General features: G+C 42.5%; 1 protein-coding gene across 3 annotated transcripts in view; it reads left to right on the top strand.

The window, feature by feature from the left end:
- The window catches only part of EGLN2 (egl-9 family hypoxia inducible factor 2), a 62,408-nt gene extending 38,759 nt beyond the window's left edge, over positions 1-23,649 (top strand). For 2 of the 3 annotated variants that reach the window (XM_077482140.1, XM_077482149.1), the window contains exons 4-6: positions 9,225-9,361; positions 12,900-12,967; positions 18,137-23,649. In XM_077482140.1, the coding sequence (XP_077338266.1) occupies positions 9,225-9,361; positions 12,900-12,967; positions 18,137-18,189 (258 nt within the window). In that variant the 3' untranslated portion in view covers positions 18,190-23,649. Of the gene's footprint in view, positions 1-9,224; positions 9,362-12,899; positions 12,968-18,136 lie in introns of those variants that run through there. The other variant, XR_013274547.1, reaches the window with a different exon arrangement.
- The last annotated feature ends 822 nt before the right edge of the window (positions 23,650-24,471 follow it).

Here is a 24,471-nt window from a genome sequence, read left to right as displayed (position 1 = left end):
AGCATGAAATTGTCCAAAATATCTTGGTATGATGAGGCCTTAAGAATTACTGTATGTATCGGTATATAACACGGACAGGCATATAACATGCGCCTTCATTTTAGGAGGGAAGTTTCAGGAAAAAAACTCTTTTAAATAAAGAACTTTGAAGCAAAATGAGAATCAGTGCCCATCAATGCAGCCTCACCATTGCCCATCAGTGCAGCCTCACCATTGCCCATCAGTGCAGCCTCACCATTGCCCATCAGTGCAGCCTCACCATTGCCCATCAGTGCAGCCTCACCATTGCCCATCAGTGCAGCCTCACCATTGCCCATCAGTGCAGCCTCACCATTGCCCATCAGTGCAGCCTCACCATTGCCCATCAGTGCAGCCTCACCATTGCCCATCAATGCAGCCTCACCATTGCCCATCAATGCAGCCTCACCATTGCCCATCAATGCAGCCTCACCATTGCCCATCAATGCAGCCTCACCATTGCCCATCAATGCAGCCTCACCATTGCCCATCAATGCAGCCTCACCATTGCCCATCAATGCAGCCTCACCATTGCCCATCAATGCAGCCTCACCTTTGCCCATCTGCAGCCTCACAATGGCCCATCTGCAGCCTCACAATGGCCCATCTGCAGCCTCACAATGGCCCATCTGCAGCCTCACAATGGCCCATCATCGCAGCTTGATCAATGCCCATATGCAGCCTCACCATTGCCATGAATACAGCCTGATCAGTGCCCATCTGCAGCCTCACCTCCTATTACTGCTGCCTCAGAGGGGACAGGGATGGGGGTGGGATGAGCGCCGTCAGAGAATCTCCTGTTTTCTCGGCGGCCTCTTTACTACAAAGTTCTATGATGGACAGAACACTGGTCCAATGTCGGTCCAGGAGATGGGACTTCCTATTACAGAGGCCGCTGAGTAAACAGGAGATTCTCACTGTATGTAATCTGGCGGCTCTCATCCCGCCCCTCTCCCCGTTCCCTCCTAGGCAGCCCAAATTGCAGTATCTGCGTATAACACACACACACTATTTGCACCCGATTTTCAGGGTGAAAAAGTGTGTAGTATACACAAATACAGTACCTTCACTGGAGCTAAGGGGCCAAGCCCCGCGCCATAATCCCCCCCTCCACCAAATGATTTGGACCAGTGCACAAAGCAAAGTCCATAAAGACATGGATGAGCGAGTTTGGAGTGGAGGAACTTGACTGGCCTGCACAGAGTCCTGACCTCAACCCCTATAGAAGACCTTTGAGGATGAATTAGAGCAGAGACTGCGAATCAGACCTTCTCGTCCAACATCAGTGCCTGACCTCACAAATACGCTTCTGGAAGAAAGGTCAAACATTCCCATAGACACACTCCTAAACCTTGTGGACAGCCTTCCCAGATGAGTTGAAGCTGTTATAGTTGCAAAGGGTGGACCAACTCAATATTGAACCCTACAGACTAAGACTGGGATGCCATTAAAGATCGTGTGTGTGTAAAGACAGGCGTCGCAATATTTTTGGTAATGACGTGTATATTGAACATTATGTGCTTCCCTTTGGTGATGTCGGGGGTGCATTTTGAGCCCCCCTTTAGTTCATAGATTGACAACCACTGGCCTAAACTGTGTCACCAAGCATAAGCTCAGGTGTGATCAGATAATAGTCCTGGTTCCCTAAACTATCCCACCAAGAAGCTGTCACTGCGGGCAACCAGTCCTAAGCAGCCAAGGCTTTCCCCGCAGCTATGGACAAGATTGCCTTGCCCACCTATGATTTAGGGTTTGCAGTGACCGTTTCCTGGCAGGAGAGCCCAGGTGGGTTAGGACTCGTATCCTGCGTCTCCTGAGCTCATCCCTCCATACGTGGGTCGAATTTCGAAAGATTTTTCTTTGGAAAATCTTCTCTTAGAATTTTCGTTTGTATTTCGCACCATCAGTGGGCTGCAGCAACAGCCAATTTTCGTGCAGCAATCAAATTTGAGTAATCGGACATGAACGATTTTCTAATCCATGATGGGAGAATCATGCAAGAAATGTAATTTGAAAAATAAATGCGCAAGAAAAAAAAAAAATTCCCGGAAAGAAAAGAAGATTCCCGGCAACGAAAATTCTCTTCTGTAGCAACAGGAGGTGAAATTGAAGGCTTGGTTGGCCAAATTTCGAGAATCAATGATCGGATCACAAAACGCACAAATTTCTGATTTTCAAGAGAAAAAATATTTCGAAATTCGACCATGTATGGCCCAGCCTACTCACTATTGGATTTTCCAATGGAAAATGTTCGATGGGAGCTTTTTGTTGGAAATTCTGACCACGTATAAGCTCCATCGGACATTTTGCATCGCAATTTCCGACACACAAAATCTGAGATCTGGATCTCATATTTTCCGACAACAAAATCCATTGTCGGAAATTCCGATCGTGTGCACACAATTCTGACGCACAAAGTTCTACGCATGCACGGAATGAAGCAGAAGAGCCGCGCTGGCTTTTGAACTTCAGTTTTCTCGGCTCGTCGTACATCACCGCATTCTTGATGTTCGGAATTTCTGACAACGTTGTGTGACTGTGTATGCGAGACAAGTTTGAGCCAACATCCGTCTGAAAAAATCCCATGGATTTTGTTGTCGGAATGTTCGATGGTGTGTACGCGGTGTAAGTGTTGTATTTATTGTTTCGGGGAAGTGCGCTCCGCTGGCAATGGAATTAGGATTTCGCTGAACTCCATAAATAGCATAGAGCTGGCAAAATGGTCAGTTTAAGTCAGTTGCTAAATATTAACTTGGTTGGGGCATTATTGAAAATTAGAGCAAAAGTTCTCTGACCTCAGAAGAAGCGTAGAAGTTTACTGCAAAAAGCAGACATCATGGAACTAAAACCACGCTGAATGTAGTCATCTAAATGTAAAAATAAAGTCACTTTTGTCACTTTTTAAAGAGGAGGTCCAGCCCCCCCCCCCCCCATGAAAAATTAAGTCAGCAGCTACAAATACTGTAGCTGCTGACTTTTAATATTAGGACACTTACCTGTCCAGGGAGCCCGCAATGTCGGCACCCCAGCCAATCTTTGGATTGGCTGTTGAGTGCAGCCGCCGCCATTTCTGGTAACCGGCAGTGAAGCTTTTCAGCTTCACATCCCACTCCCTACAGCGCATCTGTGAAGCGTTCTGCACTTTCTAATTGGAAGGAGGAGGGGGCCGAACTTCCGAGAGACTGGCCCGTGGCCTTGTCTCCCGGGAAGTGGGGAACGGTACCTGCCAAAAACAGGTACCCGTTCCCCCCCCCCCCCCCTCCCCCCTCCCCCCTGAAAGGTACCAAATGTGGCACCGGAGGGGGGAGGAGATGGCTAACCGGAAGTTCCACCTCTGAGTGGAACTCCACTTTAACCACTCGCGCAGGTTGACAGGTCGGCTCTCCTGTGTGAACTGACGTACCTGTACGTCGGTCCGTGCACAGAGGATAGTTGGCATGCATGCGCCCTAGGAGGGTTTATGTGGGTCTCACGGACTCTATGTCCAGCGGCGACCCACGATCACTGTGAGGAGAGGCAGAACGGGGAACTTGCCTATGTAAACAAGGTGATTCCCCGTTCTGCCAGATGACATGACAAAGATCTGCTGTTCCCAGGGATCAGGAACAGTTAGAACACACTTGACCCCTTGAGCGCCCCCTAGTGTTTCCCCCCCTTCCCTGCCAGTGTAATTTTTACATTGATCAGTGCATTTTTATAGCACTGATCAATGCATTAATGTCACCGGTCTCCAAAAAGTGTAATTTGGGGTCAGATTTGTCCACCGCAATGTCGCGGGCCCACTAAATCGCAGATCGCCTCCATTACCAGTAAAAACAATAAAAAATAAATAAAGTCTCTAAATCTATCCCGTAGTTTGTAACTTTTGCGCAAACCAATCAATAGACTCCTATTGCGTTTTTGTTTTTGTTTTTTTTACCAAAAATATGTAGCATATATATTGGCCTAAACCTGTGATGGTGAACCTTGGCACCCTAGATGTTTTGGGACTACATTTCCCATGATGCTCCACTACACTGCGGAGTGCATGAGCATCATGGGAAATCTAGTTCTAAAACATCTGGGGTGCCAAGGTTCGCCATCGCTGACCTAAACTGATGAATACATTTCTTTTTTTTTCTTCTTTTTTTTTTTTTTATATAATTTTTCTGGGATGTGTATTATAGCATAAAGTAAATTGTTGGTCTTTTTTTTTGTTTATAGCGCAAAAAATAAAAACCGTAGAGGTGATCAAATCCTACCAAAAGAAAGCTCTATTTGTGGGTAAAAAATCATCAATTTTGTTTGGGTACGTCGCACGTCCACGTAATTGTCAGTTAAAACGTCGCAGTGCCATATCTCAAAAAATGGCCTGGTCATTAGGGGGCAAATTCTTCCAGGGCAGAAGTGGTTAAAGCTGTTTTCTTCTATCTTTAGGATGCATTTTTATTTTATTTTTTGTGCTTTAGCTGAAAAAGCTTTTATTTGCATTAAAGAATGTTTTTACAAACAGCCCCTGGTGCCCCTTTTCTGTCCAAGCTGGCAAACTACTTTGGTAACTGATGCACTCGATGTCGGCACTGTATATTTGTAGCCTTGACAGTATACAGCACTGTATTCCGGCACCGGTATTGGGCTTTCCTGTCTACAGCCAGAACAAAACTGAGTCGGGCTGAGCGCTGCTCAGCCATTCACAGGAAGCCTTGTACTTTTATGATTGAATCCAGGGTTTCCTCTGATTGGCTGAGGTGGAGAAGTGGCCAGATAACATCACAATCTCCACCTCAGCCAATCAGAGGAAGCCTTGCATTCATTCATAAAATACAAGGCTTCCTATTCCCGAAGCAGGATAGAAGTCCCAGTACTGCTGCCAGAACACAGCGCTGTATACTGTGTGGCTGATGCTACAAACCGTTTATATCAGTGATGGCAAACTTTGGCACCCCAGATGTTTTGGAACTACATTTCCCATGATGCTCACCTACACTACAGAGTGCATGAGCATCATGGGAAATGTAGTTCCAAAACATCTGGGAGGGCAAGGTTTGCCATCACTGGTTTATACAGTGCCGACAACAGGTGCATCCATTAGTAAAGAAAATTGTTTGTTTGGGCCCTCTTGGACAGACGAGCGCCAGGGGCTTACTGACTGCCCTATAGCAGTTTTACCAGATATGTATACATGTACCAGATATACATGATCCGGCACTTCTGGGGTGGGGCCAAGTACTCTGTCCTCCGGCTACTGCCTATCAAGCAGAGAGACAGAACTTGATCTGCTTTGGTAAGCAAGGCAGATCACCGTTCTGGCAGGAGGGAAGGTGTGGATTTTGTGTCCCTGCAGGGAATAAATTCAATCTTTTTCCATTGTAAAAGCACCTCCAACATTATAGTAAAACACTGGCTAGGCACACAGTTAACCCTTTGATCGCCCCTAATGTTAACCCCTTCCCAGCCAGTGTCATTACTATAATAGTGTAGATTTTTTAGCACTGATCACTGTATTGGTGTCACTGGTTCCCAAAAAGTGTTAGAATGTCTGCCCCAATATTGCAGTCCCACTATAAATCACTGATCGCCATCATTGCTAGTAAAAAAAAAAATCCCATAGATTATAGAAGCTATACATTTTTGCGCAAACCAATCAATATACGGTTGTCGGAATTTTTTTTTCTTTACCAAAAATATGCCGCAGAATACATATTGGCCTACATTTTTGATTTGATTTTTTTCAGTTTTTATATTGGATATGTTTTATAGCAGAAAGTGAAAAATATATATATTTTTTTCTTTTGTTTTCAAAATTTTCTTTTTTTTTATTTATTTATAGCGCACAAAAAAACCTCACAAAAACCGCAGCGGTGATCAAATACCACCAAAAGAAAGCTCTATTTCTGGGAAAAAAAAGGACATACAATTTGATTTGGGTACAGCGCCGGACGATTGCCAGTTAAAGTAATGCAGTGCCGTATAGTAAAAAATGGCCTGGTTATGAAGAGGGGAACATTTTCCGGAGGTCAAATGATAAATGCAAATGCATTACCTGTAGGTCTTTTCTTTCACCCATGAAGCCTGGCCGAAATACTCTTACTCCTATGTCCTGCCTTCTAGGACATGGCAGACATTGGACGCTCATCCCCAGTATTGCAGGAGCAAGCGCACTTGCTGATTTCAAAATTTGTGTTGTGTGCGCTACGCACTTGCAGACTGCCTATTGCAGATGTACTGCGGCAGAGCGACATGTATACATGTACATGTAGGGGCTGCACCTGTGCCCACCGTCCCGGCTGTGCTATCATTTGCTACAGTACAAGCCAGTCAGTGGGTTCCAGTGGGTGGCTAATGATTTATGGCTCAAACCTGCTGATTGACTGAGCAAACGACAGAAGAGAGGTCTGTGTTGGTAAACAGCACAGAGATCTCTACAGACGATAGCGATGGGCTGGTTTTTATTCTTCCTGCAAAGCAGGGAGTAAAAAGGCAGCACATTGCTCAGTAAAAATTGTACACCGCACACATAGTAAACATTGTTAGGCACACTTGATTATCCCTAAATGTTAACCCCTTTCCAGCCAGTGTCATTAGTATCGTGACAGTGTATATTATTAGCACTGATCACTGTATCTGTCAGTGTCAGATTGTCTGCCACGCTATTATTATAAAAAAAAATATATATTGTAAGCTCTACGAGCAGGGCCCTCCCGTGCCTTTTGTGTTGTCCCCCCTGTACATTGTAAAGCGCTGCGTAAACTGTTGGCGCTACATAAATCATGTATAATAAAAATATAATAATAATTTAATTATATTTGTGTATGTATGTGTGAGTATATATGTGTGTGTGTGTGAGTATATATGTGTGTGTATGTATAAGTGTGTACAGTGGTGTGAAAAAGTGTTTGCCCCCTTCATCATTTCCTGTTCCTTTGCATGTTTGTCACACTTAAGTGTTTCGGAACATCAAACCAATTTAAACAATAGTCAAGGACAACACAAGTAAACACAAAATGCAATTTGTAAATGAAGGTGTTTATTATTAAAGGTGAAAAAAAATCCAAACCATCATGGCCCTGTGTGAAAAAGTGATTGCCCCCCTTGTTAAAACATACTATAACTGTGGTTGTCCACATCTGAGTTCAATTTCTCTAGCCACACCCAGGCCTGATTATTGCCACACCTGTTCACAATCAAGGCATCACTTAAATAGGAGCTGCTTGACACAGTAAGGTCCACCAGAAGATCCTTAAAAGCTACACATCATGCCGAGACCCAAAGAAATTCAGGAACAATTGAGAAAGAAAGTAATTGAGATCTATCAGTCTGGAAAGGGTTATAAAGCCATTTCCAAAGCTTTGGGAATCTAGCGAACCACAGTGAGAGCCATTATCCACAAATGACGAAGACATGGAACAGTGGTGAACCTTCCCAGGAGTGGCCGGCCGCCCAAAATTACCCCAAGAGCGCAGCGACGACTCATCCAAGAGGTCACAAAAGACCCTACAACAACGTCCAAGGAACTGCAGGCCTCACTTGCCTCAGTTAAGGTCAGCGTTCATGCCTCCACCATCAGGAAAAGACTGGGCAAAAATGGCCTGCATGGCAGAGTTCCAAGGAGAAAACCACTGCTGAGCAAAAAGAACATCAAAGCTCGTCTCAATTTCTCCACAACACATCTTGATGATCCCCAAGACTTTTGGGACAACATTCTGTGGACCGATGAGACAAAAGTGGAACTCTTTGGAAGGTGTGTGTCCAAGTATATCTGGCGTATTTCTGGCGTATACTGCATTTCATAAAAAGAACATTATACCAACAGTAAAATATGGTGGTGGTAGTGTGATGGTCTGGGGCTGTTTTGCTGCTTCATGACCTGGAAGACTTGCCGTGATAAAAGGAACTATGAATTCTGCTGTCTACCAAGAGATCCTGAAGGAGAATGTCCGACCATCTGTTCGTGTACTCAAGCTGAAACGAACTTGAGTTCTGCAGCAGGACAATGATCCTAAACACACCAGCAAGTCCACCACCGAATGGCTGAAGAAAAACAAAATGAAGACTTTGGAGTGGCCTAGCCAAAGTCCTGACCTGAATCCTATTGAGATGTTGTGGTATGACCTTAAAAAGGCTGTTCATGCTCGAAAACCCTCTAATGTAACTGAATTAGGACAATTCTGCAAAGATGAGTGGGCCAAAATTCCTCCAGGACGCTGTAAAAGCCTCATTGCACGTTATCGCAAACGCTTGGTTGCAGTTGTTGCTGCTAAGGGTGGCCCAACCAGTTATTAGGTTTAGGGAGCAATCACTTTTTCACACAGGGCCATGATGGTTTGGATTTTTTTTTCACCTTTAATAATAAACACCTTCATTTACAAATTGCATTTTGTGTTTACTTGTGTTGTCCTTGACTATTGTTTAAATTAGTTTGATGTTCCGAAACACTTAAGTGTGACAAACATGCAAAGGAACAGGAAATGAGGAAGGGGGCAAAGGAACAGGAAATGAGGAAGGGGGCAAACACTTTTTCACACCACTGTATGTATAAGTGTGTATGTATAAGTGTGTGTGTGTGTGTGTGTGTGTGGATATTGATCATTTTATAGACACTATAACTTTCATGCAAACCAATCAATATACATTTATTGGGATTATTTTTTTTTTTTTTACCAGACATAGCACAATACAATTTGACCTAAATTTATGAAGATTTTTTTTTTTTTTAATTGATTATGTTTTATAGCAAAAAGTATCATTTTTTTTTTTTTTTTTTTTTTAAATGTTCATATTTTTTCATTTGTATAATAAAAAAAATAGCCTAGTGGTGATCAAATACCGCCAAAAGAAAGCTCTATTTGTGTGAAAGAAAATTGATATAAATGTAGTTTGGGTGCAGTGTTGCATGACCGTACAATTACAGTTAAAGTAGCGCAGTGCTAAACAGCAAAAAAATGGCCTGGTCATGCCAGGGGTAAAATCTTCTGAAGCTCAAGTACATACTTTCTCCCTCCCCTATACCAAAACTGCAAAGCTCAGCCTGTGTTGGTGTAGGGGTACAGAGAGCACGCACTTTGATTTTACTTCTGCAATGCTGGAATGAGCTAAAATGATCCACAGCAAGTATATCCTGATGTGTTCACCCTAAAGATTGATTACTAGTTAAATATAAAAATGAAAAATTACAATTTATATTGTCCTTCAGCATTTATTTATTTATTTATTTTTTTTTTTTTAAGGTCCATGGGGGACTCCTACAAATCTTCCCAGAAGGCCGATCAGTTGTAGCCAATATTGAGCCAGTATTTGACCGTCTGTTGATATTCTGGTCTGATCGACGAAATCCTCATGAAGTAAAACCAGCCTATGCCACGCGGTGAGTATCTCTGCCTGTATATATGTGTTTGTACCTGGACATCATATGACGTTCTTCAGAACAAGCCACTCGTGTGCACCCAGCCTCGCCCGGACACACCGCATCTCTGATCATGGTAAAGAGCCTATGACGTAGGCTCTTTACCACGTGATCAGCCGTGACCAATCAGAGCTGATCACAGTGTAAATAGGGAAGTGCCAGTTATCAGCATTCCACTATTCACGCTGACAGGTTGTGAGTAGAGGAGAGCCAATAATTGGCTCTCCTGGCGGGACGGGACGGGACAGGGGGGGGGGCACCATCAGCGATGACTGCCATTGCTCACCAGTGGCGCCAATCTGTGCTGAATTTCAGTGATGCCTCTCAGTGCCTCCTCCATGAGTGCTGCCTCATCAGTGCCCATCAGTGATGTCAGTCAATGCCACCTCATCAGTGCAGCCTATCAGTGCCTATCAGTGTACCCTAATCAGCGCACATCAGTGAAGGTGAAAAATGACTTTACTTACAAAATTTTGTAACAGAAACTAAGAAAAACCTTATTTTTATTTATTTCTTTTTTAAAAAAAAATTATTTGTTTAGTAAAAAAACAAAACAAAAACCCAGTGGTTAAATAACACCAAAAGAAAACTAACGTATTTATTGGCATATAACACGCACCTTTTTCCCCTTAAAATCAGGGGAAAATCGTGGGTGTGTGTTATACGCAGATTCCCAGCCGATTGTGAGCCTCTCGGCCGTTCTCAGCGATTTTGAGACGCTCTTGCAGTCCCGCGTGAGCCGCTGAGTGCGTCCGAAAGTTCCCGAGAGCTATCAAGCGCCGCCAAGATACACAGAACATCTGGCTCTGTATATCAGCGCCATTTTTAAACGACAAGCCTGCAGGTGGACACTGACAAGGCTGCAGGTGGACACTGACAAGGCTGCAGGTGGACACTGACAAGGCTGCAGGTGGACACTGACAAGGCTGCATTGATGGGCATTTAAATGTAAGTTGTTTAACCCCCCTAGCGGTAATCCCGAGTCTGGCTCGCATCGCTGGATGCAGGAGAGGACACAGGGAGAGTTACTTACCTTGTCCCCTGGATCCAGCGATGTCCTCCGCGCTGTGTGATCGAGCTGTCCTCCGCTCGATTCACAGTGCTGAATGCTGCCAAGCTCCGTTCCCTGCGACGTTACGGCGCACGGGAGCAGAGAACGGCGGCAAATTCAAAAAAGTAAAAACGCACAAAACACACACAGTACTGTAATCTTACAGATTACAGGACTGTATTAAAAAATACACACCCCCTTTGTCCCTAGTGGTCTGTGCAATGCCCTGCATGCACTTTTATATTATGTTTTTTTCTGCCTGAAATTTGGAGATTGTCCATAGCAACCAAAAAGTGTCCATTTTTCAGTGTTTTAGGATTTGATTGCATTATTGAATAATTTTTATTATTCTTTATTATATTATAAACTTTATCATACCCGGGATGTCTGCTAGACTCTGGTTTGAACAAATTTAAGAGAGTTATTCCTAAGAATTACAGGACTACCATATAAAACGCCAAATTTCCATGCAAAATAATTGTACCGCTTTCAGCACCTAAATCCAAACTGAATCATACCGCCAGGGAGGTTAAGGAAAACTTCCCTCCTAAACTTGGGGTCCGTGTTATACGCTGAATACGGTATCTGTCCCCCCAAAAAATGATCCAAACGTAGTCTGGGTACATACAGCATTGCGTGACCGTGCAATTGTCATTTAAAGTGCGACGGCACTGAAAGCTGAACATTGGCCTGGGCAGGAAGGGGGTGAAAGTGCCCAGAATTAAAGGCGTTAAAATTTTATTTCTATGTTTCCTGTTTTTGTTTGAGAAGGGAAGGGATAAAACCCTCACCCGCTTATTTTTTGCTGCGGAATTTTCCATTTATTTGTTGCCCTAGAGGTGCAACAGGAATTTGGAGGAAATCTCTCAAAGGTTAGAAGAGTGATCCTCTTAAGCCGGGTACACACGGGTAGAATGTCAGACATTCGCCGGTGCCAAAAAAGGTGGCCGCCGACTGACTCCCGATCAGTGCTCTCAGCCAATGCTGACCAGAGCAGACAGTTTTTCCCCAAATAGTGTGTACCTGGTTTTAGACAACTGTCCTCATTGGAAGATTTCCCATTATCTCTTGTTCTGGGGACAGTTCTAACATTTTGGATTTCCCCTTTTTCTAGACAACAATGGTCACCAGTACAAATAGAGGGCTTAAAGTGATTGTAAAGATCATTTTGTCAAAACAACCCATTCAGTTTAAAATAGATGTGAAAGGCAAAACATTTGTGTGTAGATATAAAAAAAAAATTAAAATGTATTACTAGTTTTTTGTTCTTTTCTTGGAAGAGTGCATGTCAGCAGCACTGGGCCAATCAGAACTGTCCAGACAGAGGACCAGGGTTCCTACAGCCTCACAGGACAGTCAAAGGAGAATGAAATCTTGTCCTACAAGCTTTAACCAGACACTGATAGAAGTCATAAACTGCTATATATTGTTGATGGGAATAGTATTAGTAATAGTTTATATTTACTAACCTAATAGCATTTCCATGTTCTGTGTACTGTGGGAGATCAGATATAGTGAATGCAGGCTCCTGGGTTTAGTAACACTTTAATTTCCCCAATGGGGACACAGCAGTAAAAAGAGGGTCTAACCCTTCTTTACGCTATCCAAAACTAAAAAAAGAAAAAAGTACAGCGAGTACAGCTGGCCATACATTGGTTGAAAAAAAAAAAAAAGACTTGAGAGTTAAATGGAAACAATTGACTCGATTCCCCCATCTACACATTCCAGGTATGGATGTGGGAATACTCCCTGTTGTGCGATTGTATTCAATGTCTCAGTGAGGAGACTTCACCACCATCAGAATACACAGAGCAGCTCTGCTGGCCATTACCTGTGGTGCTGATCGAGCGGCTTATTTCCGACAGGGCGGTTGTACGCAAGTTGATCACTAGATCTATAACTGCTGGCAATATTCGCATGTAAGATTCCAACAGGCTGGTTTACCCAAATCGATTGATCGACTTGTGTACAGTCAGCCTGCCCATAGATGGTTCAAATCTCGGCCGGTTTAGCAATGAACCATCTAAGGATGAGCTCAGGCATGTTCGCAGAGCCCACATGCAGAGAACGCCAGAAAGTCGGCTCTGCGCTGCGCTAATCACAGGAAGCGAGACGTTACCCCGATGTGCGGCTGCAGAGATCGAGAAATGTTTCACTGCCTGTGATTAGCGCAGCGCCGACTTCCTGACGTTCCCTGCATGGGGGCTGTGCGAACACGCCGGAGCTCATCCTTAGAACCATCTATGACCTGCTTACAACCAAACGTAATCATTCATTATTCTAGTCGGCTGTAGGTGGTCGCTGTGTACCCCAGGCACAGATATACGCCCGCTATTTATACGTCCATGTTCATTAGGCCTGAGGATGAATTTGAGTTTGCTACCTTACCTTATTGTGTCTTGGACTGTGTATAGTGACACTCCTGGTTTTTTTCTTCTTCATCCACAGGTATGCAATTACTGTCTGGTATTTCGATGCAAAAGAACGATCAGAGGCCAAAGATAAATACAGATTAGGTAAGAGAGACTGCCTTGTAAATCATAGGTTAGAATGTAAGTTTGCTTCTAACTGACAGCAGTGCAGTAATGTAGACCAGTCCTAAAGAAGGGAAAGGGCATTGTATTATCAGTAAAGTTACATTTGTATATGTTTAACAAAGCGGATCCATGAAATCATGTGAAAAAAAGTCAAACGGGTTTTATATATATATATATATATATATATATATATATATATATATATATAATATATATTCATGTTCGATTTAATCGATTTTTTTTTTTTTTTTTTTATCAACTAATTTAAAATTTATTATCACACACATACGGATCCAACTACTTTTAGCTGATTTAGCACCGTTATGGCAACAGCCAAAGCCGGACATAGCGGGGCATGGCTAGGATGTCACACGTCATAATCTCAGCCTCACCGTGCCCATAATCGCAGCCTCACCGTACCCATAATGCAGTCTCACCATGCCTATAATCACAGCCTTACTGTAGTCTGTGTAGAATAAAAAGGTTATGGCGCTAAACCCTATCTGTGATGTGATGAGTTAACCTATCATCAAAACCTGGTGTTTATTTTTTATATAAAAAAGAAAAAACTGTTGGTAGTGGCGTGCAGAGATTTCCTAAAATAATTTTATCCTAAAAAAATTGTGTGTGATCAATGTGGAGTCAACATTCGTGTTCCATCATAATTAAAACCAAAGTGGATATTAAATTATCTTATACGTATCAGCCTACTATGGGTGGATACTAAAAACATGTAAACATTCATTTAGGTATGCAAAATAGTGAAAATATTATTTGTATTCAACAATGTGCTAATTCAGAACAGACTGTGCAAACATGTGCAAAAAATGTGCAAAAAAGCAACTAAGGATCAGAACAACCAGGGATCAGAAATAATTCAACCAATAATCGCATGAAGACGCAAAATATGTGCAAAAAAACACAACTAAGGATCAGAACAACCAGGGATCTGAAATATTTTCAACCAATAATCGCATGAAGACGCATCTATGTCCAATATAAGTCCAAAATTAATGTTTGGCTTAATGATACTGCCTCTTCAGATTATTGTTGTAATTGATGCATAAAGTCAATAGGGAATATTTGATTCACTCGTGCAAATAGTGCGGGTTTTCAATTAGAGAACTTCATCCCCGGTGCGCCACTCAGTGCTATAGTATGTGAATGCTCTCACCAGAGTTAATGCCCCTTGTGGGGCTGGATGGACCTTCACAATGTAAGCCACTGTGCCGCTCTCTGGCTGCTGCTGGTGCACTGGGTGAAGCTTCGTTATTCCGTCCGTATGGTATCCAACGTTAATTATATATGAGAAAAGACATATCCATAGTGTAATACATTCTTAACCAGATCGTTCGTTTATTAGTATTAAAAACTACTCACATTTAACATTAAAAGCATATGCGTATGGAAAGACTCAGCCGTTCGTCTCAAACGAGTGCACACAACGTGGCCACCCCCTACGCGTTTCGTCACTACGACGTCCTCTGGCTCCAGACAACGTTGTAGTGACGAAACGCGTAGGGCGTGGCCACGTTGTGTGCACTCGTTTGAGACGAACGGCTGAGTCTTTCCATACGCATATGCTTTTAATGTTAAATGTGAGTAGTTTTTAATACTAATAAACTAACGATCTGGTTAAGAATGTATTACACTATGGATATGTCTTTTCTCATATATAATTAACGTTGGCTACCATACGGACGGAATAACGAAGCTTCACCCAGTGCACCAGCAGCAGCCAGAGAGCGGCACAGTGGCTTACATTGTGAAGGTCCATCCAGCCCCACAAGGGGCATTAACTCTGGTGAGAGCATTCACATACTATAGCACTGAGTGGCGCACCGGGGATGAAGTTCTCTAATTGAAAACCCGCACTATTTGCACGAGTGAATCAAATATTCCCTATTGACTTTATGCATCAATTACAACAATAATCTGAAGAGGCAGTATCATTAAGCCAAACATTAATTTTGGACTTATATTGGACATAGATGCGTCTTCATGCGATTATTGGTTGAAAATATTTCAGATCCCTGGTTGTTCTGATCCTTAGTTGTGTTTTTTTGCACATATTTTGCGTCTTCATGCGATTATTGGTTGAATTATTTCTGATCCCTGGTTGTTCTGATCCTTAGTTGCTTTTTTGCACATTTTTTGCACATGTTTGCACAGTCTGTTCTGAATTAGCACATTGTTGAATACAAATAATATTTTCACTATTTTGCATACCTAAATGAATGTTTACATGTTTTTAGTATCCACCCATAGTAGGCTGATACGTATAAGATAATTTAATATCCACTTTGGTTTTAATTATGATGGAACACGAATGTTGACTCCACATTGATCACACACAATTTTTTTAGGATAAAATTATTTTAGGAAATCTCTGCACGCCACTACCAACAGTTTTTTCTTTTTTATATAAAAAATAAACACCAGGTTTTGATGATAGGTTAACTCATCACATCACAGATAGGGTTTAGCGCCATAACCTTTTTATTCTACACTTTTCATTTCCCTCTCCTCCCTATTAAGGAAGTGAGGGCTTCAGGCACAGGCAGCTCTAACCCAGTATATTTTCTTTTCTCTCTTCACTTATTATTAATTTACTTTTTTATATTTCTATCACATTGGAGATCTGGTTTTTCCATAGCGCGACTTTATTCATTTATTTACTGTAGTCTGTGCCTGTGCCTGGATTACACAGTCTGCGAGCATCTGCCGCTGAGTGTGAAAACTTTGGCCGTGCTGTGAGAAAAGTCCCGTCCTCCTCCTAGATCAGCTCGTGTGGTAGAACACTGCCTCACAGCGCGGCCAAAATTTTTACACTCCGCTCGGAGACGCACAGCAGGAGATGCCCGCTGACTGTGTATGACGTATAAAGGAGGAGGAGGGAGCGGAGCGCTGCGCTGAAGCCCCAGCTTGGCCTAAAGCGTCCCCAGGGTAGGCAGCATATCGATCAAAAAAATTAACGATTAATCGAGATATTCATTGTTAATTTCCGCAACCCTAATTATATATTTTTTTTCATTGAGCACTTCAGCTCGGGAAGGTTTAATGACCAGGCCATTTTTGGCGATATGGCACTAGGCTACTTTAAAGTGATTGTAAACCCATAGAAAATGTAAAAAAATAAATAAATGTAAAGTCAAAGGCATAATGAGCTAGTATGCATTGCATACTAGCTTATTATGAAATACTTACCTTAGATCAAAGCTGTTGCAGCGGTTCCCGTACACCGATGTGACCGGTGACATGTCTCCCGGAGTTATTTCCGGGTTCCGGCGCTGTGTTTGGCCGGGAGCTGCCAGTCACGGCACAGGCCCTTTAGAAACAGTGTGATCGAGCCGTTTCTTCAGTGCGCATGCAACGATGCCGTCAGCGCAAGCATATATGGTAAACATCTCCTAAACCCGCATGTACCTGTAGGTACAAGTGGTGTAACAGAGTTTACAACCACTTTAACTGACAATTGTCTGGTCATGCGACACTGTACCCAAATAAAATGTATGTCTTCCCCCCCTTGCTTAGCAGGAACACAGGCTCAACACATTCCCCTCTCAGAGAATGGTGGTCTGCCTTGTTTACATAGGCAGACCACGTTCTCCCTCTCTCCCGAACGATTGGCAGGTCCCGGCGGACATCACATCTGGCGGAACTGCTAATTGGACACAGTGGGAGCCAATCACAGCAAGAGCGGGTCAGCGTGTGCACGTGCCCCTAACCTGGAAGTGTCAGATCACGTTGGGTTTGGTCAAACATTCCCATAGACAGACTCCTAAACCTTGTGGACAGCCTTCCCAGAAGAGTTGAAGCTGTTATAGCTACAAATGGTGGGCCAACTCAATATTGAACCCTACAGACTAAGACTGGGCTGTCTCTAACCCCTTGCCGACCAGCCGCCACAGTTTTACTGTGGCAGAAGGGCACGGCTGCGCAAAACGACGTTATGTTACCTCGCTTGGCCCTGTGGCCACTAGGGGCGCGTGCCAGCTGCTCGCCCCCAGAGCCGATGCGAGTGTCCGGAGGGTGCGATGACCGCCGGGCTCCTGCCATCTCTCGTGACACACCGAGAACTGGGATCTATGTGTGTAAACACACAGATCCCGGTTCTCTGAGGAGAGAAGAGACAGATCGGCTGTTCATACAAAGTATGAACAGCGATCTGTCATCTACCCTAGACAGTCCCCTCCCCCCTTCAGTTAGAACACAGAGCGGGAGCACAGTTAACCTCTTGATCGCCCCCTAGTGTTAACTGCTTCCCTGCCAATGACATCTATACAGTAATCAGTGCATTTTTATAGCACTGATAGCTATATAAATGCCAATGGTCCCAAAAATGTGCCAAGAGTGTACGATGTGTCCGCCATAATGTTGCAGTCCTGATAAAAAAAATAAAATCACAGATTGCCGCCTTTACTAGTAAAAAATAAATAAATAATAAAAATGCTATAAATCTAGCCCCTATTTTGTAGATGCTATAACTTTTGCGCAAACCAATCAATATACGCTTATTGCGATTTTTATTACCAAAAATATGTAGACAAATACATATCGGCCTAAACTGAGAAAAAAAAACTCTTTTTTTTTTTTTTTAATTGGGATATTTATTATAGCAAAAAGTACAAAATATTTTTTTTTTTCAAAATTGTCGCTTTTTTTTTTTTTTTTTGTTTATAGTGCAAAAAATAAAAATATATTTTTGGGGAAAAAAAGGACGTCAATTTTGTTTGGGTGCAATGTCGCTCGACTGTGCACTTGTCAGTTAAAGTGACGAAGTGCCGAATCACAAAAAATGGCCCGGTCATTCAGCAGCCAAATCTTCCAGGGCTGAATCGGTTAAAGTTCATATGTGTGTAAAGGCAGATGTTTACTTACTATATTATACTTTTGGTAATATAGTGTATGTATAATATATATATATATATATATATATATATATATATATATATATACCTGGAATTCTTCTTTAAGGGAACACACTGATTGGTTGTAGGCAGATATTTTATGCTTAATTATATGAGCCAAAGGTTTTCCTCCCCCTTGGTGGAAGATACTCTGTAAGCTATTAACCTTTCCTGAAAATTGGGCCAATTTTCCTGGAGTAACCTTCTTTTTTTTTTTTTTGTTTGTTTCCTCTTCCAGCCAGCGGACAGAAAGGAATTCAGGTTCCCGTCTCTCATGGTGGCACCGTGTGATGGGAGGGCCAGCACATCTCCTAGCGGTCATTCTGTGGGGACCTTTGTGAAATTGAAAGCTGCTATCACCCTGCCAGGGGCTGAGCGTCGGTTGTCGGGCTCAGTGGAGGAGCCTACCTGCGGCTGTGGAGATCTCACTGCCGTCTTATTAGATTTGCCCGCTTGGCCTATAAGGATTTTCTTGAAATGTGAATAAAGGACATGCAGATGGGGTTGCATCCAGCAGAGTATTGCACAGGGGTGGCACCTGGTAATCTGCAGACTGCTTCAGAATTATTGAATGTTCATGAAAACATTGCACAAGGAGCTGGGGGGGCCGGGGGGTGGCATGAAGGGTCTCTCCTGAATTTGTATGTGTTTGTATGTGGTCTGACCTAAGAGGAGGAAGAGGAATGAGAATCCGGTATGGGGTATTCTAAAAGAGGGGTGGTGTGAGGATACAGATGATATTGAAGACATGGCGGGGTGGGGGGAGAGATGCTAACAAAAACGGATTTTGTCCGAAACTTGTGTTGCATACACACGGTCGCACAAAGTTGTTGGAAAATCCGATCTTTCTGAACGAGGTGACGTCAAACACGTACGTCAAGAGTATAAACGGGCCAGTAGCCAATAGCTTTCATCTATTAGTTTATTCTGAGCATGCGTAGCACTTTGCCCGTCAGAATCGTCTACACACGATCGGATTTTGTTGTCTTTGTGCGCCGGAAAATCCGACGGAAAAAGTCAGATGGAGCCCACACACGGTCGGATTTTCCGACAACATGATCCGATCGCCCATTACCGTTGGAAAGTCCGACCGTGTGTACAGGGCATTACACTTCTTATATGACAGTATGAAGGACAAGGAGGGAATACAAAGAAATCATGTTAATTCTGGCATTAAGCTTCTGGTAACATTTGCAGCAGTGTATATTAAATAGGTTAACCCTGAGCATATTACTGATCCTGGATAAACAAAAAAACATTGGGGTATATGTCCCGAACGCTGTGTTTTTCCTGCAGTGACACATCCAGGTATATGGAATGGGATCCTTCAAACCTACAAATCAAAATGTATGGCAGTATGTATGAATGCAACCTTTTTAGAAGACACCTGCAAGCGAACCTGTGCTTTGCCCAGGCCGAGCAAAGTGATGTATTTAAAGCGTATCTCCACTTTACAGTCAAATTTGAGAAAACCCCAATATTTGTTTGTGTTCCCATCCACACAGCATGTCTAAAAAAAATTTTTTTTAAAAGGTTTCTTACCTTTTTAGTTTCTCAGAAGGTGGTATCAAGGCTGACTGTTCCTCAGAAAAAAAAAAAAAAAAGAATAATGTTGGAGTGAGCCTAACCCAAGTCTGTCCTCATTAACAACATAGAATGCAAGAAGCCCAGTCTCTACACATTTAACCTTTTGATATTCCTTGTACCTACAGATAAGCATTATTATAAGCTTACCTGTAGGTACAAGTGTCCCAGCAGTGTTTACTACCACTTTAATTACGGCGAACACAGATGCCCACACCCAGATAGAGACCTACCTAATAGTCCAGAAAAGGTAAGCCATTTTTTTTTTTTTTTTATTCTTACCTTTTTAGATGTGTCATGGCTGACTGCAAGGTTCTTTGAATAAGTTTAGAGTGAGCCTGACCCAGGTCTGTCCGCATTAACAACATACAATGCAAGAAGCCCAGCCTCTACACTTTTAACCCTTTGTAATTAGACTTGAATACTATCTGTCCTAACAAATGATGAAGAGCTGCCTGCACAGTACAGGCAGGCTTATTGATGGCACACATAGATGCCCAGCCCCCTCATAAACAAAGTGAACTACCTAGGATTTTTTTTCTTGCTGGAGGTTCCAGAATAGAGCAAATACAGTGCCTTGAAAAAGTATTCATACCCCTTGAAAATGTCCACTTTGTGTCATGTTAAACCAAAAACGTGATTGTATTTTATTTGATAGACCAACACAAAGGGGCACATAATTGTGAAGTAGAAGGGAAATGATGAATGGTTTTCCAATTTTTTTACAAATATCTGAAAAGTGTGGAGTGCATTTGTATTCAGCCACCCTGAGCCAATACTTTGTAGAATCGCCTTTCACTGCAATTACAGCTGCAAATCATTTTGGGGATGTCTCTACCAGCTTTACACATCTAGAGATGGAAATTTTTGCCCATTCTGCTTTGCAAATTAGATCAAGCTTTGTCAGATTCGATGGAGAGCGTCTGTGAACAGCAATTTTCAAGTCTTGCCACAGATTCTCAATTGGATTTAGGTCTGGACTTTGACTGGGCCATTCTAACACACGAATATGCTTTGATCGAATCCATTCCATTGTAGCTCTGGCTGTATGTTGTTGTCCTGCTGGAAGGTGAACCTCCACCCCAGTCTCAAGTCTTGTGCAGAATCTAATGCCCCGTACACACGGTCGGACATTCCGACCACAAAATCCGTCAGATTTTTTTTTCCAACGGATTTTGGCCAAAAGTTGTGTTGCATACACATGGTCACACAAAGTTGTTGGAAAATCAGATTCTTCAGGATGGGGCTACGTAGAGGCCAGTAGCCAATAGCTTTCGTCTCCAATTTTTTTTCTGAGCATGCGTGGCACTTTGTGCGTCAGAATTTTCTACACAGTCGGAAAAGGTCAGATTGGATTTTGTTGTCGGAAAATTTTAGATCCGGCCTGTCAAACTTTTTCCGTCGGAAATTCCAATGGAAAAAGTCAGATCGAGCCCACACACGATTGGATTTTCCGACAACATAATCCAATCAGACTTTTTCTGTCTGAATTTCTAACTGTGTGTATGGGGCATAACAGGTTTTCTTCTAAGATTACCCTGTATTTGGCTCCATCCATCTTCCCATCAACTCTGATCAGCTTCCCTGTCCCTACTGAAGAAAAACATCCCCACAACATGATGCTGCCACCACCATGTTTCACGGTTGGGGTGGTGTATGTTCAGGGTGATGTGCAGTGTTTGTTTTCCGCCACACATAGCGTTTTGCTTTTAGGCCAAAAAGGTAAATGTTGGTCTCATCTGACCAGAGCATCTTCTCCCACATGTTTGTTGTGTCCCACACATGGCCTCTCAAACTGTAAATGGGACTTCTTATGACTTTCTTTCAACAATGGCTTTCTTCTTGCCATTCCTCCATAAAGGTCAGATTTGTTGAGAGCACGACTAATAGTTGTCCTGTGGACAGATTCTCCCACCTGAGCTGTGGATCTCTGCAGCTCCTCCAGAGTTACCATGGGCCTCTTGGCTGCTTCTCTGATTAATGCTCCCCTTGTCCAGCCTGTCAGTTTAGGTGGACAGCCATGTCTTGGTAGGTTTGCAGTTGTGCCATACTCTTTCCATTTTTGGATGATGGATTGAACAGTGCTCCGTGAGATGTTCAAAGCTTAGGATATCTTTTTATAACCTAACCCTGCTTTAAACTTCTCTATCCCTGACCTGTCTGGTGTGTTCCGTGGCCTTCACAATGCTGTTTGTTCACTAAGGTTCTTCAACACAACTCTGAGGGCTTCACAGAACAGCTTTATACTGAGGTTAAATTTCACACAGGTGGACTATATTTACTAATTAGGTGACTTCTGACCTGCAGTTGGTTCCATTCGATTTTAGTTGGGGGAATCAGAGTAAAGGGGGCTGAATACAAATGCACGCCACACTTTTCACACTTTTTCAAATGTTGAAAACCATTTATCATTTTCCTTCCACTTCACAATTATGTGTCACTTTGTGTTGGTCTATCACAAGAAAAAAAATTAAATACATTTACGTTTTTGGTTGTAACATGACAAAATGCGGAAAATTTCAAGGGGTATGAATACTTTTTAAAGGCACTGTAAAAGGTAAGCTGCAATTTTTAGATATCCTATATGAATGGGGACACATAACAAATATAAAGTAGGTGTTATCCCAATTTGGCTGCAAAAGATGAAATCCATTTTAATGCGTTTGCCATAGAAAAAATAAATAAATAAAAATTTATATATATATATATATATATATATATATATATATATATATATATATATAATATAATATAATATAATTGTGTGTGTATATTTGGTACACCTCTGCAATACATGAATATTGCTTCATGTTTTATCTTGTTAAACATGTTGCAGGTTCCAATGAACTGGCCTAAATTTGAGCAGCAGGGAGACCCTATTGGCATCCTACTGCCCGACTTCCCTTGATCTGAAAATCGGGGAAGTCCATGCATATCATTTTGGTACGCATTTTTTTTTTCTGCTAAAATGCTGCTGCTCCTGAATACATTGCTTTTAAAAACCTCTAAATGCCTGTGTGTGCATGAACACATAGGCTAACATTGAGGGGCATTTATATAAAAAAAAAAAAAAATGCAAAAGCAGCGTTTAAAACGTCCTGTGTGCACGAGGCCTTCGAAATTTGAGGAAAAATTCTCCATCCTGCGCCTTTGAATTTTCACATCATTGCAATCAAAAAGGAATGTTGATTTGATCCCACTAATTATTATAAACTCGAATGAACTTTCTTAAAATGCAACATTTTTGTACTAAATTCTAATTCCCCGTACACACGAGAGGAATTTCCAAGATTTTGGAAATTTTCCAAGATTTTTCCGACGGAATTCCACTCAAGCTTGCCTTGCATACACACGGTCACACAAAAGTTATCTGAACTTTCAACCGCCAAGAACGCGGTGACGTACAACACTACGACAAGCTGAGAAAATGAAGTTCAATGCTTCCCAGCATGCGTCGAATTGTTTCCGAGCATGCGTAGGAATTGCTACAGACTTTCGGATGGGAACTTTTTCCGACTGAAAAATTGAGAACCTGCTCTCAATCTTTTGCTGGCGGGAATTCCATCAGCAAAAGTCCGATGGAGCATACACACAGTCGGAATATCTGATCAAAAGCTCTCATTGGCCTTTTGCTGGCGGGATTTCCGATTGTGTGTAAGGGGCTTAATAGCCGTATTTTATAGTGGGGTCCCACCCCATTGCTGTATCCTCCCAATCCTGCTATACATCCATAGATGATCTATGCTGATAACCTCCAGACTCTTTTACATCTGCAAATGTTATTAAAAGCTCTTTTATTTACCCCAACCTGTAATTAACGTCCATGTAAAGAAAAGAAAGTGGTGGGTGGCAAATGGGAGTAAAAACAATCGATAAAGTGCGAATCAGGAAACTTTTTTTTTTTTTCCCCCCCCAAGGCAGCCCGCTGTCCAGACATGATGCGTTTCCTTTGTCTGCTTGAAGCAGGGCCTGGGCTCTGGCAATGAAAGGGTTAATGTGAGTGTGTACGTGTGGAATTCACGTGTTTTTTTTTTTTTGGGGTTTTTTGTTTTTTTACCTTTTATCGCCCCTCTGCCCACAACAAGCTGGGGTGGAGATCGAATGTCTAAGAAAGAGAAATACTGATTTATATTGTAACAGCTGCAATAAAAATTACCTCATTACATAGCGCTGAGTCCATGTGTTTTATTGGTGACGGTGGGTATAGAAGTGATAAAAGTGTGTGCAGGGATATTTATAGATACACTGTGTTACCAAAAGTATTGGGACGCCTGCCTTTACACGCACATGAACTTTAATGGCATCCCAGTCTTAAACTGGATACACACTATACAATTTCTTTCCTTTTAGATTTACCAAAACCATATCATATAATGTCAAACCTAAACACTTTCAATTTGCATGCAATCAGGCAGGCCCATGCACTACATAGTTGAAGGTAAATCTAAACGAAATCAAACAACAAAAGTTGTATCGTGTGTATCCAGCTTTAGTCCGTAGGGTTCAATATTGAGTCGGCCCACCCTTTGCAGCTTTAACAGCTTCAACTCTTCTGGGAAGGCTGTGCACAAGGTTTAGGAGTGTATCTATGGGAAGGTTTGACCATTCTTCCAGAAGCGCATTTGTGAGGTCAGGCGCTGATCTTGGACGAGAAAGCCTGGCTCGAAGTCTCTCCGCTCTAATTCATCCCAAAGGTGTCTATCATGTTTAGGTCAGGACTCTGTGCAGGCCAGTCAAATTCCTCCACCCCAAACTCGCTCATCCATGTCTTTATGGACCTTGTTTTGTGCACTGGTCCAAATCATTTGGTGGAGGGGGGATTATGATGTATGATTGTTTTTCAGGGTTTGTTGGGCTTGGCCCCTTAGTTACAGTGAAAGGAACTCTTAAGGCATCAGCAATACAAGACATTTTGGGCAATTTCATGCTCCCAACTTTATGGGCACAGTTTGGGGATGGCCCCTTCCTGTTCCAACATGACTGCGCACC

Source organism: Lithobates pipiens, unplaced genomic scaffold (genome assembly GCF_037356315.1).
Source record: "Lithobates pipiens isolate NorthernLeopardFrog02 unplaced genomic scaffold, aLitPip1_a1.2 Scaffold_1, whole genome shotgun sequence".
NCBI lineage: Eukaryota > Metazoa > Chordata > Amphibia > Anura > Ranidae > Lithobates > Lithobates pipiens.
This window is presented reverse-complemented; position numbering and strand designations above follow the sequence as displayed.